Source organism: Alosa alosa, chromosome 20 (assembly GCF_017589495.1).
Source record: "Alosa alosa isolate M-15738 ecotype Scorff River chromosome 20, AALO_Geno_1.1, whole genome shotgun sequence".
Taxonomy (NCBI): domain Eukaryota; kingdom Metazoa; phylum Chordata; class Actinopteri; order Clupeiformes; family Clupeidae; genus Alosa; species Alosa alosa.
Genome location: NC_063208.1, coordinates 25808688 through 25832217, shown reverse-complemented (window position 1 = coordinate 25832217; position 23530 = coordinate 25808688). Strand labels below are relative to the sequence as shown.

The 23530-nt window shown below is 41.9% G+C and overlaps 2 protein-coding genes across 2 annotated transcripts in view; one reads left to right on the top strand and one right to left on the bottom strand.

The window, feature by feature from the left end:
* Positions 1 to 800: 800 nt before the first annotated feature.
* LOC125284787 (tissue alpha-L-fucosidase-like) lies at positions 801 to 10866 on the bottom strand. Its single transcript, XM_048228906.1, has 8 exons — positions 10385 to 10866; positions 10137 to 10271; positions 9909 to 10046; positions 9603 to 9708; positions 3593 to 3793; positions 3133 to 3323; positions 1412 to 1511; positions 801 to 1237 (listed from the first exon to the last, which is right to left on the bottom strand). The coding sequence occupies exons 1-8, from the start codon at positions 10732 to 10734 to the stop codon at positions 1106 to 1108; spliced, it is 1353 nt and encodes a 450-aa protein (XP_048084863.1). The 5' UTR covers positions 10735 to 10866; the 3' UTR covers positions 801 to 1105.
* Positions 10867 to 11672: 806 nt separating this feature from the next.
* Positions 11673 to 23530, top strand: part of prrc2a (proline-rich coiled-coil 2A) — a 28686-nt gene continuing 16828 nt past the window's right edge. The window contains 10 exon segments of the mRNA XM_048229278.1: positions 11673 to 11775; positions 12028 to 12062; positions 14508 to 14659; positions 15988 to 16165; positions 17026 to 17134; positions 18830 to 18905; positions 19089 to 19232; positions 19846 to 20090; positions 21562 to 21644; positions 21985 to 22139. Coding sequence (XP_048085235.1) covers positions 14545 to 14659; positions 15988 to 16165; positions 17026 to 17134; positions 18830 to 18905; positions 19089 to 19232; positions 19846 to 20090; positions 21562 to 21644; positions 21985 to 22139 — 1105 coding nt within the window. The 5' untranslated portion in view covers positions 11673 to 11775; positions 12028 to 12062; positions 14508 to 14544.

Below are 23530 nucleotides of genomic sequence, written 5' to 3'. Positions count from 1 at the left end.
CGACAGTCTATTCACACGCAAGTGAGTAGTGTTGATGATAAACTTGATTACTATGCTTTTATATAAGGATATTAAAAAGAAGTAAACTAACTGAAACATGTTTCTAAACATAATTAACACGATCACCCATACAAATTCCTCCTACAAGTCAGGTTATGGAGTACATTTCAATTGAAGAAATTATGAAAATACTGAATAGAAATCAGTCAGTGTAATGGAATTCAACTACAAAAGCAGGAGGAAGGCATTTTCACTCGCTCCTCACCCAAATAGATAGACAGACAGACAGATAGATCAATATAGAGAAACTTTAATAATCAGAAAGGGAAATTCAGACTTCTAGTCGCTTGGTACCACTATGGTACATATAACAGTAGGAAAGCACACGAGAAGATAGAGGTTAAAAAGTATAAAATCCGTACCACATCTTCCCCATGTTTCCATTGGTCCAGGAGCCCTGAACCCTGATTAACAAGTGTTAGCCTCTTACTGATAGCAGCCCACTAATAGTTCTCTAGTTTTAACTAGTTCTCTATTCCACTACTGGCCCATAGGGGATTTAAATGTACAACTGCTTGGAGCTCTGAGACAACTACTTGTTAAACACGCCTCTTGCCGCTGTTCACATACACACCTACCTGATTCCTCCAGCTGTTGTTCACACACTCACATCTTTCCAAAAAGTCCTATTACTAACAATGACCAGTCTTACCTGTACTATGTGTATAGGTATTGTGCTTTACATCCTAAACAAACAAAACACACACACACACACACACACAAATGCATATGAAACCACATAAGAATGGCAAATTGTGTTTATTACAAAAAGGGATAAAATCAAATGTGCAGTGCAAAAACATCCTGTACAAACAGAATATCATATATTTGTTGTATAGAGAGACAGAGAGAGAGAAAGAGAGTAAAAACAGCTGATTTAATTGAGGCTGGACGAGGTCGGATCATAACGAGTCATCAGCAGCAGCCTGCCCTTAACCATCATTAAGAGCAGATGATTTTAGAAAACTCCCGTCATATAAAATTCCCTTGGAGTCCACATTCAATTCCACAGAATTGACGGCCACCTTCACCGCTTGTGTGGACCTCATGAAGCCCCCTGCAGCTTCAGGGTCCAGGCTCGGCCGGGTGAGTCAGGGATTTCAGGTAGGAGTACGGTCAGTCCGGTGGGGTGCGAAGGACTCCACCGAAGCACAGCAGAGACACCCAACATAGTCACCTGAACAACACCAGAGAACTACTTAGAAAATGTCAGAGAGCTAAGGTATCATGAATACAAAATAAAATGAGATTTGAACTTTACAGAAAGGTACACTCTGAAAATACACATTGCACCACTTTGAAATAAGTCAAAAAGTCAGTTTTGCTATTAAATTAGAAATACTGAACTTACCACCATTTTGTCTGTAGTCTTTGGTGTAGTGAGTTGGAACATGTACTCTGTGGGTTTCCCAATAATGATGGCATACACACTGGAGTCTTTAGAAGTGTACCTGCAAACAGAAAAATAACTGACAATGGCTGCTAGACATCCTGCATCCTGATATTATGAACAACTAGATACTGTTCAGGTCAGAATAGCAGAGTATGAACTAACACGACCAGTGGGCACGGCTGAAGTGGCACCTAACCCCTCACTGCTCCCCTAGCGCCGCTGTTGTTGCAGGCAGCTCACTGCGCCGGGATTAGTGTGTGCTTCACCTCACTGTGTGTTCACTGTGTGCTGAGTGTGTTTCACTAATTCACGGATTGGGATAAATGCAGAGACCAAATTTCCTTCACAGGATCAAAAGAGTATATATACTTACTTATCCGCATAAACAAGAGTTAAAATGGCCTCTAAAAGCACTGTTTCCATGCTGGGCCTAGGGCTGGGCTAGGCCCAGCAGTGAGTACAGGTCAGTTATTATTAATCCTTTCCTAGAAATGGAGACTAACAGGCCTGGTGCTCACGTCCAGTTTCTGTAGTGCTGAGTGGATGAGAGGTATAGACCAAAGTCTTTACAGGCAGGTCCCCCCTCTCGGTACTACACATTGGGGAGTTATCAGGCAGCTATGTTCCTATTCAAGTGAATGGAAGGCAATGGAATGGATGATTCTTTGAGTGCTATGTCTCCTCATTAAAAAGTCTCTGTGTAGACTCCCAGGATGGGAAGCTAGTCCATGGTAGGTAATCCCCATTTGAAGCCAGTACCCATTTTACATAACTGGGTACCAATTCTGGTAATTCTGCTTGGAGAATCAACAGCATAAACCAGACTACAATTTTCCACGTACTTTCTTCAAAGCACCTCACATAGCTTGCAGTATAGGTAAAGGGTCATTCCATGTCAATTCAACCAGGGCCCACGCACTTAGGTCTCAAAACAAAATTCTGAAAAAATTACCAGGTGTACCTATGTTACCCAGGAGGCACACTGTAAAATTAATTTTATGTAAGATCAATACTTTCCAAGACACAGCCAGTTTTACAGGGGGAGGGGGGTGTCGATTTTGTTTAGTTGTTTAGTTACCACAGGTTACTCTACACAACCACAGGTGGCACTGTGGTAACTCTATATAAAACATATTGACCTCAATGGTACATTTTGCCCATGTTCAGGGTGAAAAATAAAAAAGAAAGATTTGCATAAGACAAGTCAAATTGGTGTTTTTAAAAAGAAGGGATCATGGAGAATAAAGAAAAAAATATGTTAAAAAATCTTTGTATATTCCCACAAGGTGTTTGGGTGCTCTGAAAATGAGAACCAAAATGATTTTTCAGACTAAAACATGTTTTCTCTGAATGTGTGCTAAGTGTAAACTGAACCCATAACCATGTTGTTCTTAAAACCTAATCAACAGGTGCATGCTAAAAGGTATGTTTTCCCACACATAAAGATTATGATTATGCTATTATTATGTTAGTACAGTGCCATTGCTCTCGAAAGTGTATAGAAAGTGCATATTTTGGCTCTCAAACAGCCTACTTGCACACTTCAAATACTTAGTTTAAGTATATAGTGCAGATAACACAAAAACTGCAGTAAAAATACCTGGATGATGCCCTTATAACAGTCAAAAAGGAAGTATGTGGTTTGAGATACAGCCATTTTTACTTATTGCGATGCTCACCACACAGGTAGGGTGGCAGTCTCGTTCTGTACCCGCCAGGGTTTGCTGGCGTAAATGGCCTCCCCGTTGACCTTCAGCCATTCCCCCATGCCCGTGAGCCTGTCCTGGAACACTGCAGGGATCATGCCATCGGGAGTGGGGCCCACATTTAGCAGGTAGTTCCCTCCTAGAGCCACAGTCTCAACCAGGTCCTTCATTATCAACACAAACAGCAAGACAGGGCGGGACAGGGCAGGACAGGGCAGTGGGAAACACTGGTTAAAAAGTTGGACTGGATTGTTGTTAGTGTTTGTGTGTGCGTGTTGCTCTCTAAGCATTTGTTTTTTTTGTGTGATTTAAAATTGTGTGATTACAATCCAAGGCCAAATAACTGTTGTTAAAACATCTCTGTTACAGCAGCCTAAAAGCAGTATGTGAAGACACTACACTTTTAGGACGCACTGCATTTTTCCAAGGTCACCTGAATGATAGCTGGCAGGTTCATGAGCTCATGCAGCCTCATGTTCCGTCTGTAGCCCCAGGAGTGAGTGTCCACCGACTGGCACTTCTCCCATTTGTGCGTTGGTAACGTTCCGGGGGTGAATTTGTCGGCGCAGTTGAAGTAACCTCCATGCTTGCATGCGCACCCTGCGCCCCATCGGTCATTAGTTACCACAACATCCTATGACAGGAATATAATAGAAATGTATGGGGTTAGTTCGTAACACAAACATGGCAGTCGTCTACACATATTCCGCCCATTCCACAGCCAAAAGTTGACAGGTGAATACATCGTGCCAATCATGTGGTATGTTGTGAATCCATCGTGCCAATCAGGGGCGGAGCTATTGGTTCACTATAGAGGGGGCGACGACCTGTAGTGGGCCCTATATACTGTCGGCTTTTATCCCAATATCATGTTTTTATTTAGTCCACTTCATATTGTGCTTATTCGAGGCTGATGCATTTTGTTTTCTTGCTTTTTTTTTTTTATTTGCAAACATCATTGACATTACAGAAAATGCAACACTACGACATGCACATGAATACTACATACGACAAACAGACGTACATTACATAAACACATACTGTAACTTAACAAGACATCACATTGACTTGGCTTCCACAAACATAACACAACATAACATTAATAACAGAAAGGCTAAGGATGATTTGGCCCAGGATGATTACAGATATGATTATCAGGGATGAAATTGATGACCGGAATGAAAAGAAGGGGGATGGGATGGTAGCTCTACGAGTGTGAATGAGGTGGTGTTGGGATGGGGGGGGGATGGGGGTGAGGGGTAGTGAGTATGTGAGGATGTATGTGTGTGTGTGTGTGTGCGATATGTATAAGGCTGGCTTGCTGTTGGGCCAGGAGGAGAGAAGCTGGAACATAGAGAGGGAGGGTTTCAGAGGAGAGGAGTTATAAGTATAATAATAGGAATAACTGATTGCCTGGTTGATTGCCTGACTGATTGCCAACCTGGGCACCCTCTAATGGCCACAGTTCCACCCCCCTGCAGTTATACTGCGACGAAGCTGACAGACAGGGGGAGGACCTGTGTGCCACGGACCCCCAGGCCCCCAGCATATGCACACATCCCCCACCACTACCACCAACCACACCTCTCGCCCCCAGACCTTCACCCAACACGCCACTCTTGACCTAAATATGTACAGTATGTGAATGGCTAGGTTGAGGGGTCTATCTAGAGTGTAGCATTAAAAGAAGTGGGCATGCATGGTGAATATCTGTCAGGATTTCCCCATGCACACCACACTTACCCTGTGTAAGATGTATGCCTCCTCAATGTGTGCATTAAAATAAGTGAGGCATGCAGATAGACACCTGATGAGGCATCTACCTGCACTCCACTCTTACCTAGCCTGTTTTGTAGTTTTTTTGTTTATGTATGTCACCTAACATGTAGTGCGATTAAAGAGAGTAAAAGCGTGCTGTGTGCTTCCAGGACAAGGCGTGTGCATGAGCGTATGAGGAGGGTGCACACCGGGGGCCCAGGGCCAATAGATAACCCACAGGACCCAACCAATGCCAAAACCACACAGCGACCCGCCAGGACCGAAGTCTCCCAAGCCATCCAATGGGGCCTCGCAGAATAACGATGGGAGAGGCAGAGAAAGAGTGAAATTAGTAAAGTTATCAGAGAATGTAAATAAAAGGGGAGGGAAGAAGGGGATGCTATTTATATTACTAATAATAATAATAATAATAATAATAATAATAATAATAACAACAACAATAATAGTTCCAGCTACCCTCCCCTGCCTAGTGTTCATGATATGTGTATCTGTTGATGAAGTGTGTTATGATCGTGTGGAGATGGAACTCAGGCAAAGAGGGTCAGGACTGTAAGTAGGTGATAAAGGGGTACCAAGGAGAGGTTGTATCCTGAGTATTGATTAAGTTTGTAGTTGATAGGTTTTCTAATGATATATAGTCTGTTAACAAGTTTTTCCAATGAGTGATGTGAGCTTTTTCTTAGATTTCCAGTTCATGAGGATTGTTTTCTTGGCGATAGTCAGCTACCAGCAGTGTTTTATTGCAGGAGTTGCTTAAATTGACTGTGGATGTATCACCAAGTATGCATAAGGAAGGGATGCTGGGATGTGACAGCCAAAGATGGAAGAGAGAGATTTTGTGACACTCACCCAGAAGTGGTTGATTGGAGTGCAATGCCAAACCGCATGAATGTATGTATCTGGGTTATTTTTTGTGCAGTGAGTGCAAAGATCCGAGCCAAACCTCATTTTAGCCAATTTATGTGCAGTGAAGTGGAATCTGTGAAGACCCTTGTATTGTATTAGTTGTAGATTACTATTCTTTGTCATGAGGCAGATGTTTTGCACATTTTGGTCCAGAAGTCGGCACCGGGAGTAATTGATAAGTCTGATTCCCATTTGTGATATGGCAGGCCAATTGTTTTTTTCTGAACGAGATATAATTTTGTAAATTTGGGAGAGTATTTTTTTGGGAGAGGGAATATTAAGCAGCTCTGAGATTGGTGGGGAATGTCAAGGTTAGCTGTCTGGATGTTAATTTTTCCTAGGATAGATGATTTAATTTGCAGGTATTGTAAGAAGTGTTTACTCTCGATGCCGTGCTTCTGGACCAAACAGGAAAACATTTTGTTTTCTTTATCTGGGTTGAAAGAAGACTGTCCATGCATGCTAGACTTTCTTTTATTTATTTTTTACAAGATTTGGCAACACACTGAGGCAGCAACTCCGCTGACACTAACAGTGTTCGTACTAGGCAATGTCCTGTCGACCTAGCCTATCTTCTTGTCTCTTGAAGTTGTGTTTCGCGTGTTGTGTTTGGATAAGGTAGAGGCTTTTTTACCGTTTAGTCTGTGCATCGGGGCAGCCAAGGTCTGCGACGATGCAAACTTTATTGATCAGGCGCGCCTGCAGGTGTAGGGCATACGAACTGTGCATACCATCAGGCAACTCAACAACGAGAGAGAAGAGAGAGAATTTCCCCTGTGTATTCAGACCAAGTTAGCCCACCATAACTTCCCAACTGCGCAGTATCCCATTAACTGCTCAACAATAGGCTATTTACAATTTTCTGTAAAGTTTGTAAACACATTATCAAAATCTCCTTAATGCACACACCTTTTGTTTGAGCAGGAGAGAGAATAATAGCCCAACAAACTGCTGATAGTGATTGCTGTTGTTGCGGTAAGCTTATGCTCCTGTCTCGGCAGAGTGTAGACCAGTGTTTCTCAAAGTGTGGTCCGGGGACCACTGGTGGTCCTCAAGCTATCCCAAGTGGTCCGCGAGCAGACGTGGTAAAATATAATATAGAAGAGTTGTTTGCAATATTGAACCAACTTGTATGTAAATCCAAACAGTTCTGCAACACTGTCTATGTAAGATATGCCAGTTTAAATCATATGAATCCTCTGACACAATAAGCAAAGTGCAAAGACAATAAGCAAGGTGGTTCAGTGAGTAGAAGTTTAGGCCTATTGTGTAGGCTAATATACTGTTGAAGTAGGTCTAATCTTTTTTTTAGCTAGGTGGTCCGTGCGTTTCTTTTTATTGGTTAAGTGGTCCTTCGTCTGAAAAAGTTTGAGAAACACTGTAGACCTACTTGCTATGTTGCTTGATTTTCTGTATTAAAGAAACCATATGTAAAATTGTGGCCAAAACTACATTTCTTACATATGGTTCCTTTAAATGCAGCCTGTAGCCTAGGCTACTTCGGCAAACCCAGACCAGTTGTGGCATCAGTTTCGCTTTTAAAACGCAACAGTGTAGCGAGAGGGAGAGTGCGGGCTATTTAATTTGCAGCATGACAGTCGAACTCCCATTGTGAGCGCACTCTACATTACGGACCAGTGGCATCTTTAGAAGCATTTTGTTATTATTATTTTCCCCAGCAATCAGTACAAATAAGAATCGTAAATACAAAAAAATAATCAAAATGAATTGGCCAAAAGTGGGCCCCCTTTGCGGTCGTGGGCCCGGCGCGACTGCCCCCCCTGCCCTCCCGCTCCCTCCGCTTATGGTGCCAATCATGTGTTGTGATCTCGCAGCTGGAGCGAGGTTGGTGTCGTGAAACCTTGTGCATGCGCAGTTCTACCTGATGATAAGTGCCAAAAATGTGTTGAAGTACGGCCGCCGAGTGGAGGGACTTGCCTAAAAGGACTATACTTCCTCTTCTCCCATAGTTCTTTGTTATTGGGTCATTCCACGTCAATTCAACCAGGGCCCACGCACTTAGGTCTCAAAAAATTCTGAAAAAATTACCAGGTGTACCTATGTTACCCAGGAGACACACTGTAAAATTACTCTTATGTAAGATCAATACTTTCCAAGATACAGCCAGTTTTACAGGGGGAGGGGTGTCGATTTTGTTAGGCCTCTTTTTTTTTGTCAAAGTTCACAAGCCCACAGCGCAAGAACTAAACCATGTAGGAGGCTCAAATTTTGCATGCTGGTACATAAATAGGAATAGTATGTAGCAAAATAGTCACGTTTGGTCTGGATAATCCTGCATGGTCATAGCTGTCCCTCAAAGTTGATAAAAATGTGAGTTGATGCAAAGTGAGTTTTTGGCTGGGCTCTGTTTAAGCCTTCAGAAGACATATTTGTACTCAACATAGGCTCTTGATTTATTTTCCTTACTGAGATAAGTAGAAACACTCTCACAAAAGCAATGGACAGAAAACAAATCCCTTCAGGGGTCTGAACAGCAGAACTCACAAGTCTGAAAAATCATTTTGGTTATCATTTTCCAGAGCACCCAAACACCTTGTGGGAATATACAAAGATTTTTTAAATATGTTTTTCTTTATTCTCCATGATCCCTTCTTTTTGAAAAAAACTTGTCTTATGCAAATCTTTCTTTTTATTTTCCACCCTGAACATGGGCAAAATGCCCCATTGACATCAATATGTTTTTATAGAGTCACCACACTGCCACCTGTGGTTGTATAGAGTAACCTGTGGTAGCTCTATACAAAACATATTGATGTCAATGGTGCATTTTGCCCATGTTCAGGGTGGAAAGTGAAAAGAAAGATTTGCATAAGACAAGTCAAATTGGTGTCTTTGAAAAGAAAAGATCATGGAGAATAAAGAAAAAATATTTAAAAATCTTTTGTATATTCCCACAAGGTGTGTTGGGTGCTCTGAAAATGAGAACAAAATGATTTTTTTAGACTTGTAAAGTCTGATGTTCAGACCCTGAAGGAATTATTTTCTGTTCATTGTTTTTGTGAGAGTGTTTCTACTTATCTCAGTAAGGAAAATAAATCAAGAGCCTATGTTGAGTACAAATATGTCTTCTGAAGGCTTTAAACAGAGCCCAGCCAAAAACTCCAATAAAATTTGTATCAACTTTGAGGGACAGCTATGACCATGCAGGATTATCCAGACCAAACGTGACGCATTTTGCTACATACTATTCCTATTTATGTACCAGCATGCAAAATTTGAGCCATCTACATGGTTTAGTTCTTATGCTGTGGGCTTGTGAACTTTGAAAAAAAAAAGAGGCCTAACAAAATCGACACCCTCCCCCTGTAAAACTGTCTGTATCTTGGAAAGTATTGATCTTACATAAGAGTAATTTTACAGTGTGTCTCCTGGGTAACATAGGTACACCTGGTAATTTTTTCAGAATTTTTTGAGACCTAAGTGCGTGGGCCCTGGTTGAATTGACGTGGAATGACCCTATTGTGTTATCAAAGCTACACATAAATAAGAGAGGGAATGATATTCTGTGTGATATTTGTCCTGTGTAAAGATGTGCCTCCTGATGCATATCAATTCTAGATTGTAGATAGGACTTAAGTGCTATACTAGCCAGTGCCAACCAATGAAACTGACACATAGCATGACACTTTTATTTTACTTTTATCCTCATCAGCTACTACTTGTGTCCTAATCTACTGTTTTACATGTGCTCTATTGATAGCATTGACTAGACATTGAAATGACAGTACTGCGTTCACCTTGACTGGGCTTTCATTGTAGAGCCAGGCCAAGAATTCAGTGGAGTTCCAGTAAGTGTCTGGAGCCTCCCAATCTCCATCTGACCAAATCAAGTCAGGTTTATACCTGATTTGCACACATAAGCAAAACATGAACTTCGAGAAGTACCAGATAGACAACAACAAAACCTTTACTTTACAATGAGTATGATAAAAGTTCATAAGAATTATATGAGCAATGTGTTATGTCTATAACTCACATTGCACTTTATTTTCATATTTTCTGGACAATAAGCCCACATAATGATCAACCTCACGTAGCCTTACCTTACAACAAGGTTGTAGAGCTCTGGCAGAAGTTTGTTGTGGGGAAACTCCTGAGTTTTAAAGCCATTCTTCTTGTCACTTAAGTACATGGGATTGAACCACTCATACAAGGAGTTGTAGACACCATAGTGAAGAGACCTGTGAGGAAGTAATCACATGATCGATCTTGCACCAAACAGGCAAACTCTGAAACAGTAAAAGCGTAGGTGTGTTCAGCTTTAGACTAACTTGTTCCGAATTGCATCCATCAATTCCCCAGTAAGGTCCATGTGTGGCCCTGTGTCAACAGAATTCCAATTCCAAGAGAACGGGGATCCCCAGTTTGTGAAGCCCTCATGATGTTTTGTGGTCAGCACAACATATCTGGGGAGGGGGCATAAGATGGTAGAACATTATGGAAATCAAACAGAATTGAGAAGACACATCACTTATTCCAACCTACATTGGGAATTAAAAGAACATGACCAATCACTCACTTTGCACCTGCGGACTCAAAGAGGGCAGCCCATTCGTTTGGGTCGAAGAATGTTGCACGAAAGTCGGGAGCGAAATCCGGATATGTGAATCCAGGAGGATAGTTCTTCTCCATGAAAGACACAAGAGCAGGGTCTTTCCCACCTTGCCAATTCCACCAAAACCACTCGCTGCCGAACCCTGGAACTGAAAATACGCCCCAGTGCACGAAAATCCCGACTTTCGCCTCATCGTACCACTTAGGAAGTGGTCTTGAGTCGAGACTCTTCCAGTCCGGAGTGTACTGGGCTGTAGTTTCTGACATGCACAGCCATGAACTCAAAATGCTCAGTATCCAAATACAACGACTCATCTTTTCGAAAAAGGTCGAAGATGAACGACAGAATGATGGAGCTGCAAGGTGGTGTTAGTGCCAGTTACCAGACCTTCCTTGACATAACATGACTGAATCAATCATATGACTGGGGACAGGTCATGAAAACAGGTTTTGTTTTCTTCTTCTACTAGTAGTAGTAGCCTATAGCAGATTATACACCATTTAGCGCAATACCGCCACCCACAGTAATAGAATCCTGCAGTCTATGGAAAAAAGGAGAATGTGTATACCGCCATCTTCTGGACATTTTGGGGTAGACTGGTTTGGATGGACAGACCAAAGTTACAGATCCTTCTATGAAGGAAGGAAGATATTTCAGTATCAAAAAGCAATATCTAATGGTTTTAGTTTTCTGATGATAGAATTAGATTTTCAGATTAAGATTTTCTCTAATTTGTAATTAAAAAGCTACAGAAACAGGGATTGTTTGTTCTTACTTATTTGAGATGTGTCATAATCAATGACAGCAAGGTGATTATTAATATAGTTAAGAATGATTAAGTAGACTTGGCAAACTGGGGGTGGAGGTCACAAAGCCAAAATTTCACATGGCTAATGCAGCAGGTAGGCTACAGAATACAGATATGGCAAAAGTACAGAAAATGACTACTAAGAAAATGTTGCCTATTTTAGTTCATGGGGAGGGGGAGAACCACCTATCAGGTCAAGATTAGGCAAAAATATTGTATTTAAACAATTTTGTATTTCATTAGTTTATCAGAAATCTCAGTCAAAAACATTTTAACGGATAAATGACATGAAATCTTAGTTTACTGTGGGGCGTGATTTAAATCCATGCTAATAAAACATTTTTTTTTTGCCCTCTGATAGGCCAAGACTGGGTTTTGGAATTTATTATGTTAAATTGACCCCGCCCCCAAAATCTGTAGCCCACCCCCTTCTGCGCTACCGTCTCTAGTAGCCGTTGACGGCTCTTGTAGTGACGGATCAACCCCGCTCTGTAACATTTTCTTTTTCTTTTTCATTTGTTTTGTGGAAAAAGAAAAAGGAGTACAAGTAAGCGCATCACAAACATCCGTCTAAAGCCCTTTTTTTTTATAATTTAATCAAAAATAGATTTTCTGTCTTAATTTGGGGTTTCCTTAGCTACGGCTATTGAGTCGATAACTGTTCAGAATTGGGAACGTTAGCTTGCTAGCATAGCTAACGTCAAATAGCTAGCTAGCTCGAGGTTTATGCTAACGTGTGTCATTGCTGTTTGATTACGTTAGGTAGCCGGCCAGCTAACGCTAACTGTTTTTTATTCAGCGATACAACCTCGAGACAAGTCGGGACAAGACCAGGTTAGTAACCATAATTTATCATTCGGTTTCTTGCGTGGGATATTGTAGCTTCCTGTTGAGTAACATTAATGGTTAAGTGTATCCAATGTAGAAATAGGCTAAAATATCGTTACCGTTTACAGACTTAGCAAGTCTACAAGAGTTAATTAGCAGTGGGCCAGCATCCACTGCCTGCTCAAATTACTTGATTTCGATGCTATCTGTTTGCATAACTAAACACTATATTGTTAGCAGTTGTTATTTGATAAGGCCTATTTGGCAAGTGTGCATGCTAACGTTAAGTTTATTGCTGGATAACTGTTGTAAGAGGCTGTCGTTGGTTTGCTAGCTAATGTTGCCAAGCTTGTTGGGTGAAATGTAGCTAACGTTACGCATTGGGTGGAGTGACCCAAATACAATTGTCAGAGATATATTTGAAACACTTTTGCGTAATATGGTGATCAGATAATTACATGCATGTTGTATTTGTTAGTTATTTCGTGCAATTTGCAATCATCTGATACCTCCTAGGCATTGGGTTAACATTAGGTCAGTAAACCAACTGCTGAACCGGTTTGTTGTTACAAACACCGTTTCGGCCTAGCTAACGTTGCCATATAACGTTAATGCCGCCATTTTGTTTTGTTCTCTCTAATAAAAACGATTTGGTCTATGATCAAAATATGGTGTTGAATATTTTGATAACCCTAATTGTAACTCACATTTTAGCGATGTAACGAATATCTAGATGATTACATATTGTTTATAATCTGTGAACACCAAATATGCTTGATATGTATTATGAAACGTATCGCAGCCCCCGTCCTCCACACGAAATATGGAGGCCATAGACGAGTAGAGCTATTTAGCAGCGTTGCTAAATTGTTATAGTGGATCCCAACATTAGCTAACGTATGATTGGTTTACGTTCACAGTCACGCAGTTGATGTAACGTTAACCTACCTTTAGAACTAAACGATACATGTTAACTTAAATGTTATGGTTTATAAATGGCAATATATAAAATTACTAATTATTGTAGAAGTATGATTGAATTCATGATAACTTAGCTAATGTTAACCCTTGTCAGTTAGGCTTACATTGGAGCTAGCTAGTTGTATGGCTAAACTAGAACCATTAGCCAATTTACCTCGCTAGCTGTTTCATATACAACATTTTTGCCATAAAGGAATAGACGCGTTTGAATTCGTGCTTAGATTAATTATTTTATGTATTTTGATTTCGAGTAATACATATCACTAAGGCAGTGTAACTTAATGTTCGGGAACATGTGGGCCTTCGGAAAGGTGATGGCTTGCTAATGTTAGTTAGCTAATCTCTACGTAATATGTAACGTTAGCGCTGCTTGCCGGCCATCCCACGACCTAATTTCCTAATCTCTTTGGTTAGCCCATGTTCTCTAAGAATAAGGCGTGAGGACATTTTAATTGATTGTACCGTCGTTTATATTGTTCACAAGTATTTGTGCTGGTAGGCGACAATTTTCAACAAGGCGTTTTGGTAATCTGTAAACCTAGCAGGTCTTTGAGTATTTTTCACACATCTAGAGACCGAATCGCACATCTCACTCAGAACAAATGTAGATTTTGTACCATCGGATAATCTGTGCCATGCAGTCAGGTACTTGCATAATGCAGTATCTTTGGACTAATTATAGTCTATAACATGATTTTGTTTTGATTCACTTATGGCAGTTCTACTTATGGGGTAGCTGTAATATACAAGTCAGACTCTTTTATTCGTAATATGGTCATACAAGGCACCCCATCAGACTCTATTCAACCACGAAAGATTGCAAATTGATTGTCAAAAATTACTTAATTGCATTGCCATTATGATGCATCTGAAATATATATTAAACTAAAAATATTATAGGGAGAAAGCACAACATTCAACTTGCAAACATATTTTCCACTGGGAATGTATTTACCGGCAATACTTGTTTATTGTCTTGTGATTTGATTAATGTTAGCATCTTGCTCAGTTCATTGGATAAAACTGATTCACTTGAAATAATCATAACCATAGGTTAATGCTCCCTGTAACAAATTCCTGTGTCACTTGACTCAGGAAAAAGACTCTGTTGTTGTAAATCTGCAAGATGTCGGGTCCATTGATTTTTATTGGCAAGCAGTAAAACATACTTAGTCCTGTTGTTGCCATGGAGGCAACTCAGCTGAAGGCAGGCACAGAGGAACATCATTTATAATGCATTGCCATGGCAACACCACTTGTACCATTTCCCTTGAACTGTTAGCCTTAAACATTGCATAATTCTGTATATATATATTTTATTAGGACTCCAAATAATGAAATGGAGGTAGTTCTTAGCATTTTTAGTTGTACTGTTGTCAGGGTATCATTAAAGTGTTGTTTGTTATACTCCTGGGTTATATCAGAATGCCTCTGTTGTGTTATCACTGCTCCCTTCCGCTCTCATTTCAGTCTCAAGGCTCACCATACTCAATGAGCGGACAGCGCAATGTCAGAGCGCTCTGGGCAAACGGCAAAGGGGAAGGATGGCAAAACCAAGTATGCATCTCTCAACCTGTTTGAAACCTACAAAGGAAAGAGCCTTGAAACACAGAAGCCAGTTGGTGAGTCCTTAGGAGTCCACATGAGAACTTTTAGCTGGTCTGCCATGGCCACTCCATTGTTTTTAAGTTAAAAGGAAATGACAAGGGAAGTAGACGCCAGCTTCCTCCTTCCACATTTTTTTCCCTCCATTTCTCTTCCTTTCTTTCCATTTATGTACCCACTATACTTCAGCACTGGACCAAAGGTTACAGTTGGACAACATGGTAATTTAGTCATATTGTATTACGTCATGGCATAGGTCCATGTGTGAAAGTGACGGCGCAACTGTCAGTTTTGCTATAGGTTTACTGAGGTCCTCAGGCCTTTAGTATAATCTCTTGAGGGGAAGTAGCTGTGGGGTAGGCCTATGCCTTGATTTTCAGCATTGTGGCTTCCTGGTAATGCAGAATTAAGAGATACAAGATGATTGTTTTGTAATAATGTAACATTGTTCTTGTAAATACTAGACTATGTCATATCTAGGATAATATTTGTTTAATGATGTGTAGTTTACTGTGTTTCTTGTAGTATGTGTTGTGAGGATTTTTTAAGCTAGAACATTATGTACCACTGTAAAATGCACAACACTGCCTCCCATTTACATGACGTGTTCTACATCCTTAGGTCCTTGTATCACAGTTGTACTCAACAGGATTCCTCTACTGCATACCTGATACTGTGGTTTCAATTTTAGGCTATGTAACAAAAGGCAGTACAAGGCAGTGTAATTGAGCAGAACAAGCTTTTTTAGGGGGTGGGTTTGTTTTCTCCAGGAGGCCAGACATTATCCTGAGTAGGATTTCATGTACTTCACTGGGCTGTCAGCTGAACCCTCTTATTGCGCTTATGATAATGACTGATTTAATCGGCTGGTGCAGTGTGCATGCGAAAAGATGAATTCTGATACGGTAGGCAGACTTAATAAAGCGCAGACTCAATTACACTTCATAGGAGAAGAAGACTCTGGTAACAGAGGATGGGTCAGCAGCAGAATTGATCATTTGAAGTCATTAAGTCAGACTGGGAAAAGATGGGGTTGTAAATGAGCAATCTTGCTTCAACTGTGCCCTCAATGTTCAATGTTTATACATAAGCCATAGTGAGCCATGTTAAAAAATCCAAACAGTTGGCGACTACAGAAGCGAATGTACCAAAATATCCATGTCTACTCCTGCTATTTTGTCCTGTGCCTCTCTTGGTTTCCTGCTCCCTCCTTGGTCTTGTACACGCTTGCTCCTCCTTGCCTAGCAGTATCATATTACAGCACTCTCTGTGCTATTGGGACTCTCTCTTTCTTGTCCTCTCTCTAATGCTCTCCATCTCTTTATCTTTCCCTCTCTGCCATTAGTTGCCCCTCGTCATGGCTTGCAGTCTCTTGGTAAAGTGTCCTCTGCGCGGCGCATGCCCCCCCCTGCCAACCTGCCCAGTCTGAAGGCGGAGAACAAAGGCAACGACCCCAACGTCACGCTCGTTCCCAAAGACGGCACAGGATGGGCAAGCAAGCAGGAACAAGCAGACCCAAAGAGGTGAGCATTCTCTCTGCCCACTCTACAACATAACAGGGCTTCAGGTTCCCAGGCACTGAGCCTGATTGTTGGTGTGGGGTTGGCAAGGCAGTGCAAGACTTGATAATAGATAATTATGTTTAATGACTTTTGAAAGTTCCTGGTAATTGCAGGCACAAAAAAATGTTTCTTACTTTATGCCCTGAGACACGGTTTTGGATTCCCTGTCCTCAATACAGTATGGTTGCTGGCATTAAAATGTACATAAAACTGCTTATGCTTTATGACGGGCAGAGCTTCATGAGTTCTGTTCACTGATAACCCCCCTGCCCTGTCTTGTTATGCTCTGCCCAGCGTGAGTGATCTGCTCCATCACAGTAAACTGCTTATACTTTTCCCTGTGGGGAGTGCATTTTACAGTAATGCAGTTGGTTCTGCCCCATAGGCATAGCTTTATGTGCTGATGCAGTAAAGTGAGACCGATGGTGTATTTCAAGCCCTTAAATCTGTATCTTTAGAACGGGGCTTTGTGAATGATGTTGGTATTGATCACAAGGATGCCAAATATCTCCCCATTTGTTGCTATAGCAACCGCCTTAAATCTCTCTGATCAATGGTTCCTTAATTAGTGCTGAATCATCTGAAAAGAGAGAGAGAGAGAGAGAGGGCTTGCAGGTGTTCTGAGGCAACTCACTGATCTGTGGTGTATTGCCTGCCAGGGTCCAACGATAATAGCTTTCATTTGGAACTGTGGTGTTGAACGTGAAGGCCTTCAATGGGCTTGTTTGTTAGGGCTTGCCTGGTATCTGTGTTCGTATTTCCTGTGTCTGATAGGAACACTGCTCTCTCTCTCTCCCTCCCCCCTCCGTCTCTCTCCTCAGTACCGATGCATTGTCAGCACCGCAGCCGGAGTTGCAGCAGCCTGTGGCTTCACAGACGCCTGCACCGACCCAGTCGAGAACCCCGCCAGCTCAACCGGTAGTGCAAGAGGTCACTATCTTTATTTCTATCTATCACCTTTTAACCACTGTAAAAATATATATAATAAATAGCCAATGAAGATGTCTTGTGCATTTCATTTTGCAATTTGCTTAGACTTCGGTATCATTGCTTACACTTAATATTCAATTTTGAATAAGGCTGTCACTTTACGTTCGAAAATCGATTGCACAATCGATTGGACCAACCAACACAAGTTTCGAAAACTAAAATAGGGAATCGATTTTAACCAAATATGTATACTATTCATTTTAAACGAATTAAACAAATAAAAATCTAAATGTAACAAAACTCACAAACAAGCAGAAAAATAACAAAGAATTCCGAAGTGCAGTAAGCATTGCGAAAGCTAAAAAGAAAATTCCCACCAATTTTACGCACCGGAAACAGCTGTTTCAATCGGCTGCTGTGCTGCTGGTGTTTTGCCAAAAAATTGAGGACCACGTGATCAACCTGTGCGACATGAGAGAGACGAGTGATGGGCCCTAATAACTTGAGGAGTTCGATATGGAAGCACTTCGGGGTTTGGGTATATCAAACTATGGAGAAGGACAAAGTGGTATGCAAACTGTGCAGTCGTGAGTTCTATGTAGGCGAAATTTGTTTGACATTTCTAATTGTAAACGCAGCCACGTTGAAGCCTGCAGTAATGTTTTTCACTGATGTTACGGTAGTCCACTCATGTTTTTCGAGAATTTTGCACTCCTGTTTGTCATTGTGCACGAAACTTCACGCCAAGAAATCATCAGAAATATTGCTGGCTTGTGCGTCTTCAAGCGCCCCCTCCGTGGATTGGCCTATATTTGGCGTTAAAAATTAAAAACGTCTTTAGACATGAAAAATCGATTTTACAATCGATTCAATGAATTATTATGTCTCAAGAATCGAACAGGATTTTTTCACAAAAGTGACAGCCCTAATTTTGAATAGTGATTGTTAATAGAATGTTTTTAACTAGAGAACTCTTGACTAGATAAATCAATCAGTTACTGAATGGATGTTCAGAATGGATGTAACTGGTGGGTCGGGACCCAAAAGTGGGTCGCGGACCCGTTCTGGGTGGGTCGTGGGGCTTGTTTTAAAAAAGAAGAAATCACTCATTTGAAATGCTACCTTATTAGGTCTAATATTGGACCTTTATTTTGATAGACTTTCTTATTCTTATGTCAGTCATTGCCATGGACATGTTTATAGGCAATGTTTATGTGACAGGTCATGTTAGACATCTTTTTAGCGGTAAACACAATTAGGCTACGGCCCTGAATATTTGAAGTAGGATATGGATTCACTTAAATTGAGGACAAAATGGGACAGTGTGTGGTGTGCAGTGAATTGCTGGCACATGTGAGCATGCAACCATCAAAACTAAAATGCCACATGGAAACAAAGCACCCCTGTCAAAGACAAACCTGTCGAGTAGAGTACTTTGAAAGGTGACATCAGGAGTTGAAGACTTCACAATTGTGATGCCAAACATCAGCATGTTCTAAACAAACAGGCCTACAGGCACTTTGCGTGTAGCTCACCTTATCCGTTGTCTTCTCATAAAATATATGGGTAGCAACTTGATGAACATGGGAAATTTTGGGTCCCAAAGCCAGACCAGTTAAGATCCACTGGATTACAGAGCTGCAGAGCTTGGACTGGTTGTGACTGTGTGTGTGTGTGTGTGTGTGTGTGTTCCAGGCCCCAGTTACAGCTTCGGCCGCAGGGGCAAGGTCCTGGGCTCAGGCCAGTGTTACACATGGAGCACAAGGGGATGGTGAGTCACTGTCGTAGTCACAATTCAAGCGTGCACGTGTGTGTCCTGTGTGTGTGTAAACTTTCTATGCACATAATATGAATTCATACATTAATTTCTACATCTGAACACTGTCCAGGCCAGCGTTCATTGTTTTCCACTGAGGCACCACTGAGTGACCCCTGTGTCTTGTGCCTTGTGCAGGTGGAAAGGGATCAAACCAACTGTCGCCATTCTCTCGCGAGGAATTTCCCACCCTGCAAGCGGCTGGCGACCAGGACAGAGTTGGCAGAGAACAGGCCACTGCCGATCAGTGGTATGGGCCCGGACCAAGCCTCCGCCCCCAGAGTGAGTGACCACAACACACACACACACGCTCTGAGTGTCACACACATTCACTGTCAGACTCAGAAACACGCATATACACTGTCACAACAACTGCCAATTCTGAATTTCTTGTGTGTATAAATACATTTGGCCATTAAAGCATGAATATGATTCTGATTTAGTCACACACATACACCCCTTCTCACTCATTTTCTCTGTGCATACAAACACACACACACACTGGCATGCTCTTTCACAGACACAGCATTGACACCTTCTGAAGTGGGCCCAGGAAGGCATAGTCATCTGTTTAAAAGAGCTGTTTGTGGTGATGTTCATGTGAGAATTTATTAAAATCTCATAATGAGCTAAAGCGGTGTATATTTAGACCCCTTCCTCTGGCCTATGATTCAGCTGCTGCCTAGAGTGGTAGGGGGTTGGCGCAAAGGATGCTGGGAATAGGATAGTCATTAGTGTTTAAATAAATAAATAAATAAATAAATAAGGATTAACCACTGAGATTCTATAAGGTTGCCACTTATTGTGAAGAGTATAGAGACCATAAAATGGATGCTGAGTTGGTCACTCAATGACACTGCTGCTCACTGTACCTGTGTGTCTCTGTGTCCTGCAGACGTGACGAGTTGGCGGGACGGTGGGGGCCGAGGACTGGCGCCCACCCCGGCTGGGGAGGGGGTGGCGGAGGCTGGTGCTGGGGGAGCCCTGGTGATGGAGGGGGCCGCCGGGGCCCCTCCCCTTCAGCAGCCGAACCCCTCGTCCCACGGGCCGCCTAGGAACCCCCCGGCCGGCAGCCCCGCCCTGCCACAGCCTCCTGTCGGACCCCAGTTCCCTGCCTACCGTGGAATCATGCCTCCCTTCGTAAGTGGCACACGCTTACCTCAACACTGTTTAAATCACATCTTAACTGGTTTAAAGAAGCACTACAGAGTTTTGTTCTAAAAATAGTGAGCTGCCAACATAAAAATCATGCAAAGACATTCAAATGCCACCAATAGTCCAATGGGCACTGATAAACAGGGTTCCCACGGTTCATGGAATTTTTGAATATCATGGAAATTTTAGGAAGTCTATTCCAGACATGGAAAGTCAGGGAATTGTATCATTTGTGGGGCAAAGTCATGAAATATCAGGGAATTTTGTTAGCAGTTTAAAATGTACTTGCCAAAATGCATTAATGCAAATATATGTCCAGGCAGAATTTGTATATCTGATAATTAGATTTACTGCTGGTTTAAGTGGTTGTGGTTGGCCCAACGTTGTTTATTCAAAGCCCATATATTAATTTCTCATTCTAAAAAAAAGTCAAAGATTCTTGAATGTTACGCAGCTACTCTGAAATCTTTGGTCGCTATATTGTATGATTCGTTCTATAGTAGGTAATGGAAATTCAGGTTTTTGTCAGGGAAAAGTCATGGAATTTTACATCTGACTTGGGGAACCTTGGATAAAGCCTTGTTCATGTGTACTGGTGAGAGGTGAAATTCCTTCGCCTCTGATTTGCCATTTATATGAATGTTCCAGTGTTTCCCACAGAATTGAATTGTATTTGTGGTGGTAGGTGAGGGGTAGGGGGGTTCTGTGTCGGAGTCAATAAAATGAATAGCCTATAGTTATGCTTGCTTTGCATGAGAAGTCGATATTGACAAGTAGCTGTGACGTTATAGTGTGCTAACCTCAACAACCCAACAGTGTTCTATTCTACATGACTTCATCCCATCTCAATAGTATAACATGGAAAATCATTGTGTGGTGGTCAGTTTTGATATTGTGGTGGGCCGCCACAAATTAGTCAATGTATGGGAAACACTGTGTTCACAATTTGCATGTGCTGTGCACAGAGACAAGATTAGGTACGTAGTACATGATACCGACTGGTAGTGTTGACATGGTCAGTGACATTTTTTTTAATGTGATGTCATGACTGAAGGATGTTGCATTGACTAAATGTTGTGTCTCAGACAGCTCTTGGCTGACGGACTTTCAGCTGGCTAAGATATTTGCCATTTTCATTAGGCCACCTTAGCCAGTCAATGTCATCCTGTCCTGTTGGAAATAAGCCCTGCAGATGGTTGAAGCATCTGTCTGCAGTATCAACAGTGATATGTCCGTCAGCTGTGCTTTCGAGCGAGTTACGATTGCTCCTAACATTTCTGCCTCTATTCGTCCTGTATTATCTAAATGACTTTCTAAGACTGAATCCGCTTACTATGCTTAGAACATATAACATTGCAACAATAAAATGTTGCTAGTGACATGTGTAGAACACAATGTTTCAGATGTTGATGCATGCGTGCACCCTTGTTGATGAGGAGATCTTTGGTGTTTACAGATGTATCCGCCGTACCTGCCCTTCCCACCACCGTACGGCCCCCAGGGGCCCTACAGATACCCACCGCCCAACGAGGCGCCCAGGTATGCCACGTCTCAAGAGTTAAACACAATAAATCTTCAGCACCAATAAACTGCAATTGAAAACACTCAGAGCTTCAAGTTGCAGATGCTACTAGAAAATCAATCTGTGCCATGGATGATTTACCAGCTTAGCATCAGTGACCTTATTTCAAATGTTTTTTATAGTGAAGCCTACAGATGAGGTGTTTGTAACTACATACTGATGCTAAAGATTTTGTGGATTGTGCTACAAAACTGTCAAAAACCTCTGTACAGAAAAACACAGTTAACATACAGCCCTGCCAATCACCAACCATTCTTTCTCTGTGCTCACTGGGACTGCTGTGTTTTTCCCCCACAGATTCGCTCGTGGTCAGGGTGGGCCAGGCCCTGATGGGCGGCCCCCTGGAGGTCCCCGGGGCAGTGGGGAAGTGGTGAAGCGGCCCTCCATCCTCAAGCAGGACGACCTGAAGGAGCTGGACGAGTTGGACCATGATGGAGACGAGGGCTGGGCAGGTGAGCACAACGCCCTTCTGGTGTGTGGTTGATGGGGCTGTAGCAATAACTATTCATCCTAAACCACCACGGCACGGAACTCAAGGCTCAGTATACTTTTATATACAGTCATTCGTGTGGTGCATCGGCTGTGCACGTCCTCAAACATAAACGTGAAGCGTGTACGCCAACGGATGTGACTGGTTGGTCAAAAAGCCTATCCCTAGCCCGTACATCCCTGGCATATTTTGCTATTTGTAGCATTATGCTATTGCACTCAGTGATGCTTATTGCTATGGATGCCATTTTGCGCTTTGAATCCATACTAGGCACACAGGGATCAAATTCAGCAAACAAAACAAGTGTCTCTCACAAGAGGTCCACATGAGTTGTCTTCCGTGTTTAGCACAGAACTTTCTGTCCAGAAATGTGTTGTGTGTTTTCTATTTCTAGGCTCTAGACTCCTCAGTCTAAACATGGTTCTTGGAATACCTCAGGAAGCTGCAGCTATTTTGTACAGACCAGTTGTGTATCTTGTTTTTCCTCCCAACCCCTATAAGCTCAGCTTTCCACATGGTGGAGGCTTTCTGAGGCGTTTTTTTGTTGTTGTTGTTGTTGTAGCAAGCGAGGGGAAATCAAGTGGTTTGATGAATTAGCGGAAAAATGCCTGCAAGCCTGGCTGCCTAACTCCCTGAGGTGATCATCTATGCAGAGAGTGGAAGGGAGGCCAACTAAAAGAGTGCAGTGCACACTGTATTAGAGAACACACTGTGAGAATGGTAGGGGGTTGGGTTGAAAGAGTCATTGTGTTGAAATCACAACAAATTGCAACGGCTGATAATTAATTGTGCTGCTAGCGACTCTGAACCAGTGGTCAATAATGTTTAATAATATGTTTTTTAGTCATGTAGTCATTTTTTAGTCATGTTGTCCTTGTGTGAAAGTCATACTCATCAGTCAGAGGTACGGTGCTCCGCACGCTAACAAATCACATATGGCATCTTATAGCAATATTTGGAGGTAGTTGGTATATGTAATGCGTGTGCATTGTTTTTGTCCTTGGATTAGTAGATAGAGCAGTTTATGTTTTGATATCTTAATGGGTTTGTAAACTAAGTTTGTAATCCTGACTTGAAAGCCTGAAATCCCAACATCTGTCAGACAAATTGAAATTAGATATTATTTCCTAATCGTTCAGCCCTAGTAGGGGGAGAGTAGAGGGCAGTGGCTCAATCCCTAAGTGAGCCCTAAGGACAAAAGACTGATCTCAGGAGCTAAGTGAGTGAGTGTGTGAGGCCACATGGGCTCAGATAGATATAAATTGGATTGGGACAGCACTTCACAAGATCATTTGTTACCTTGGCAACGTTTAATAACAAAGATGTTGATGACACTTGCCGGTTCCATTCCAT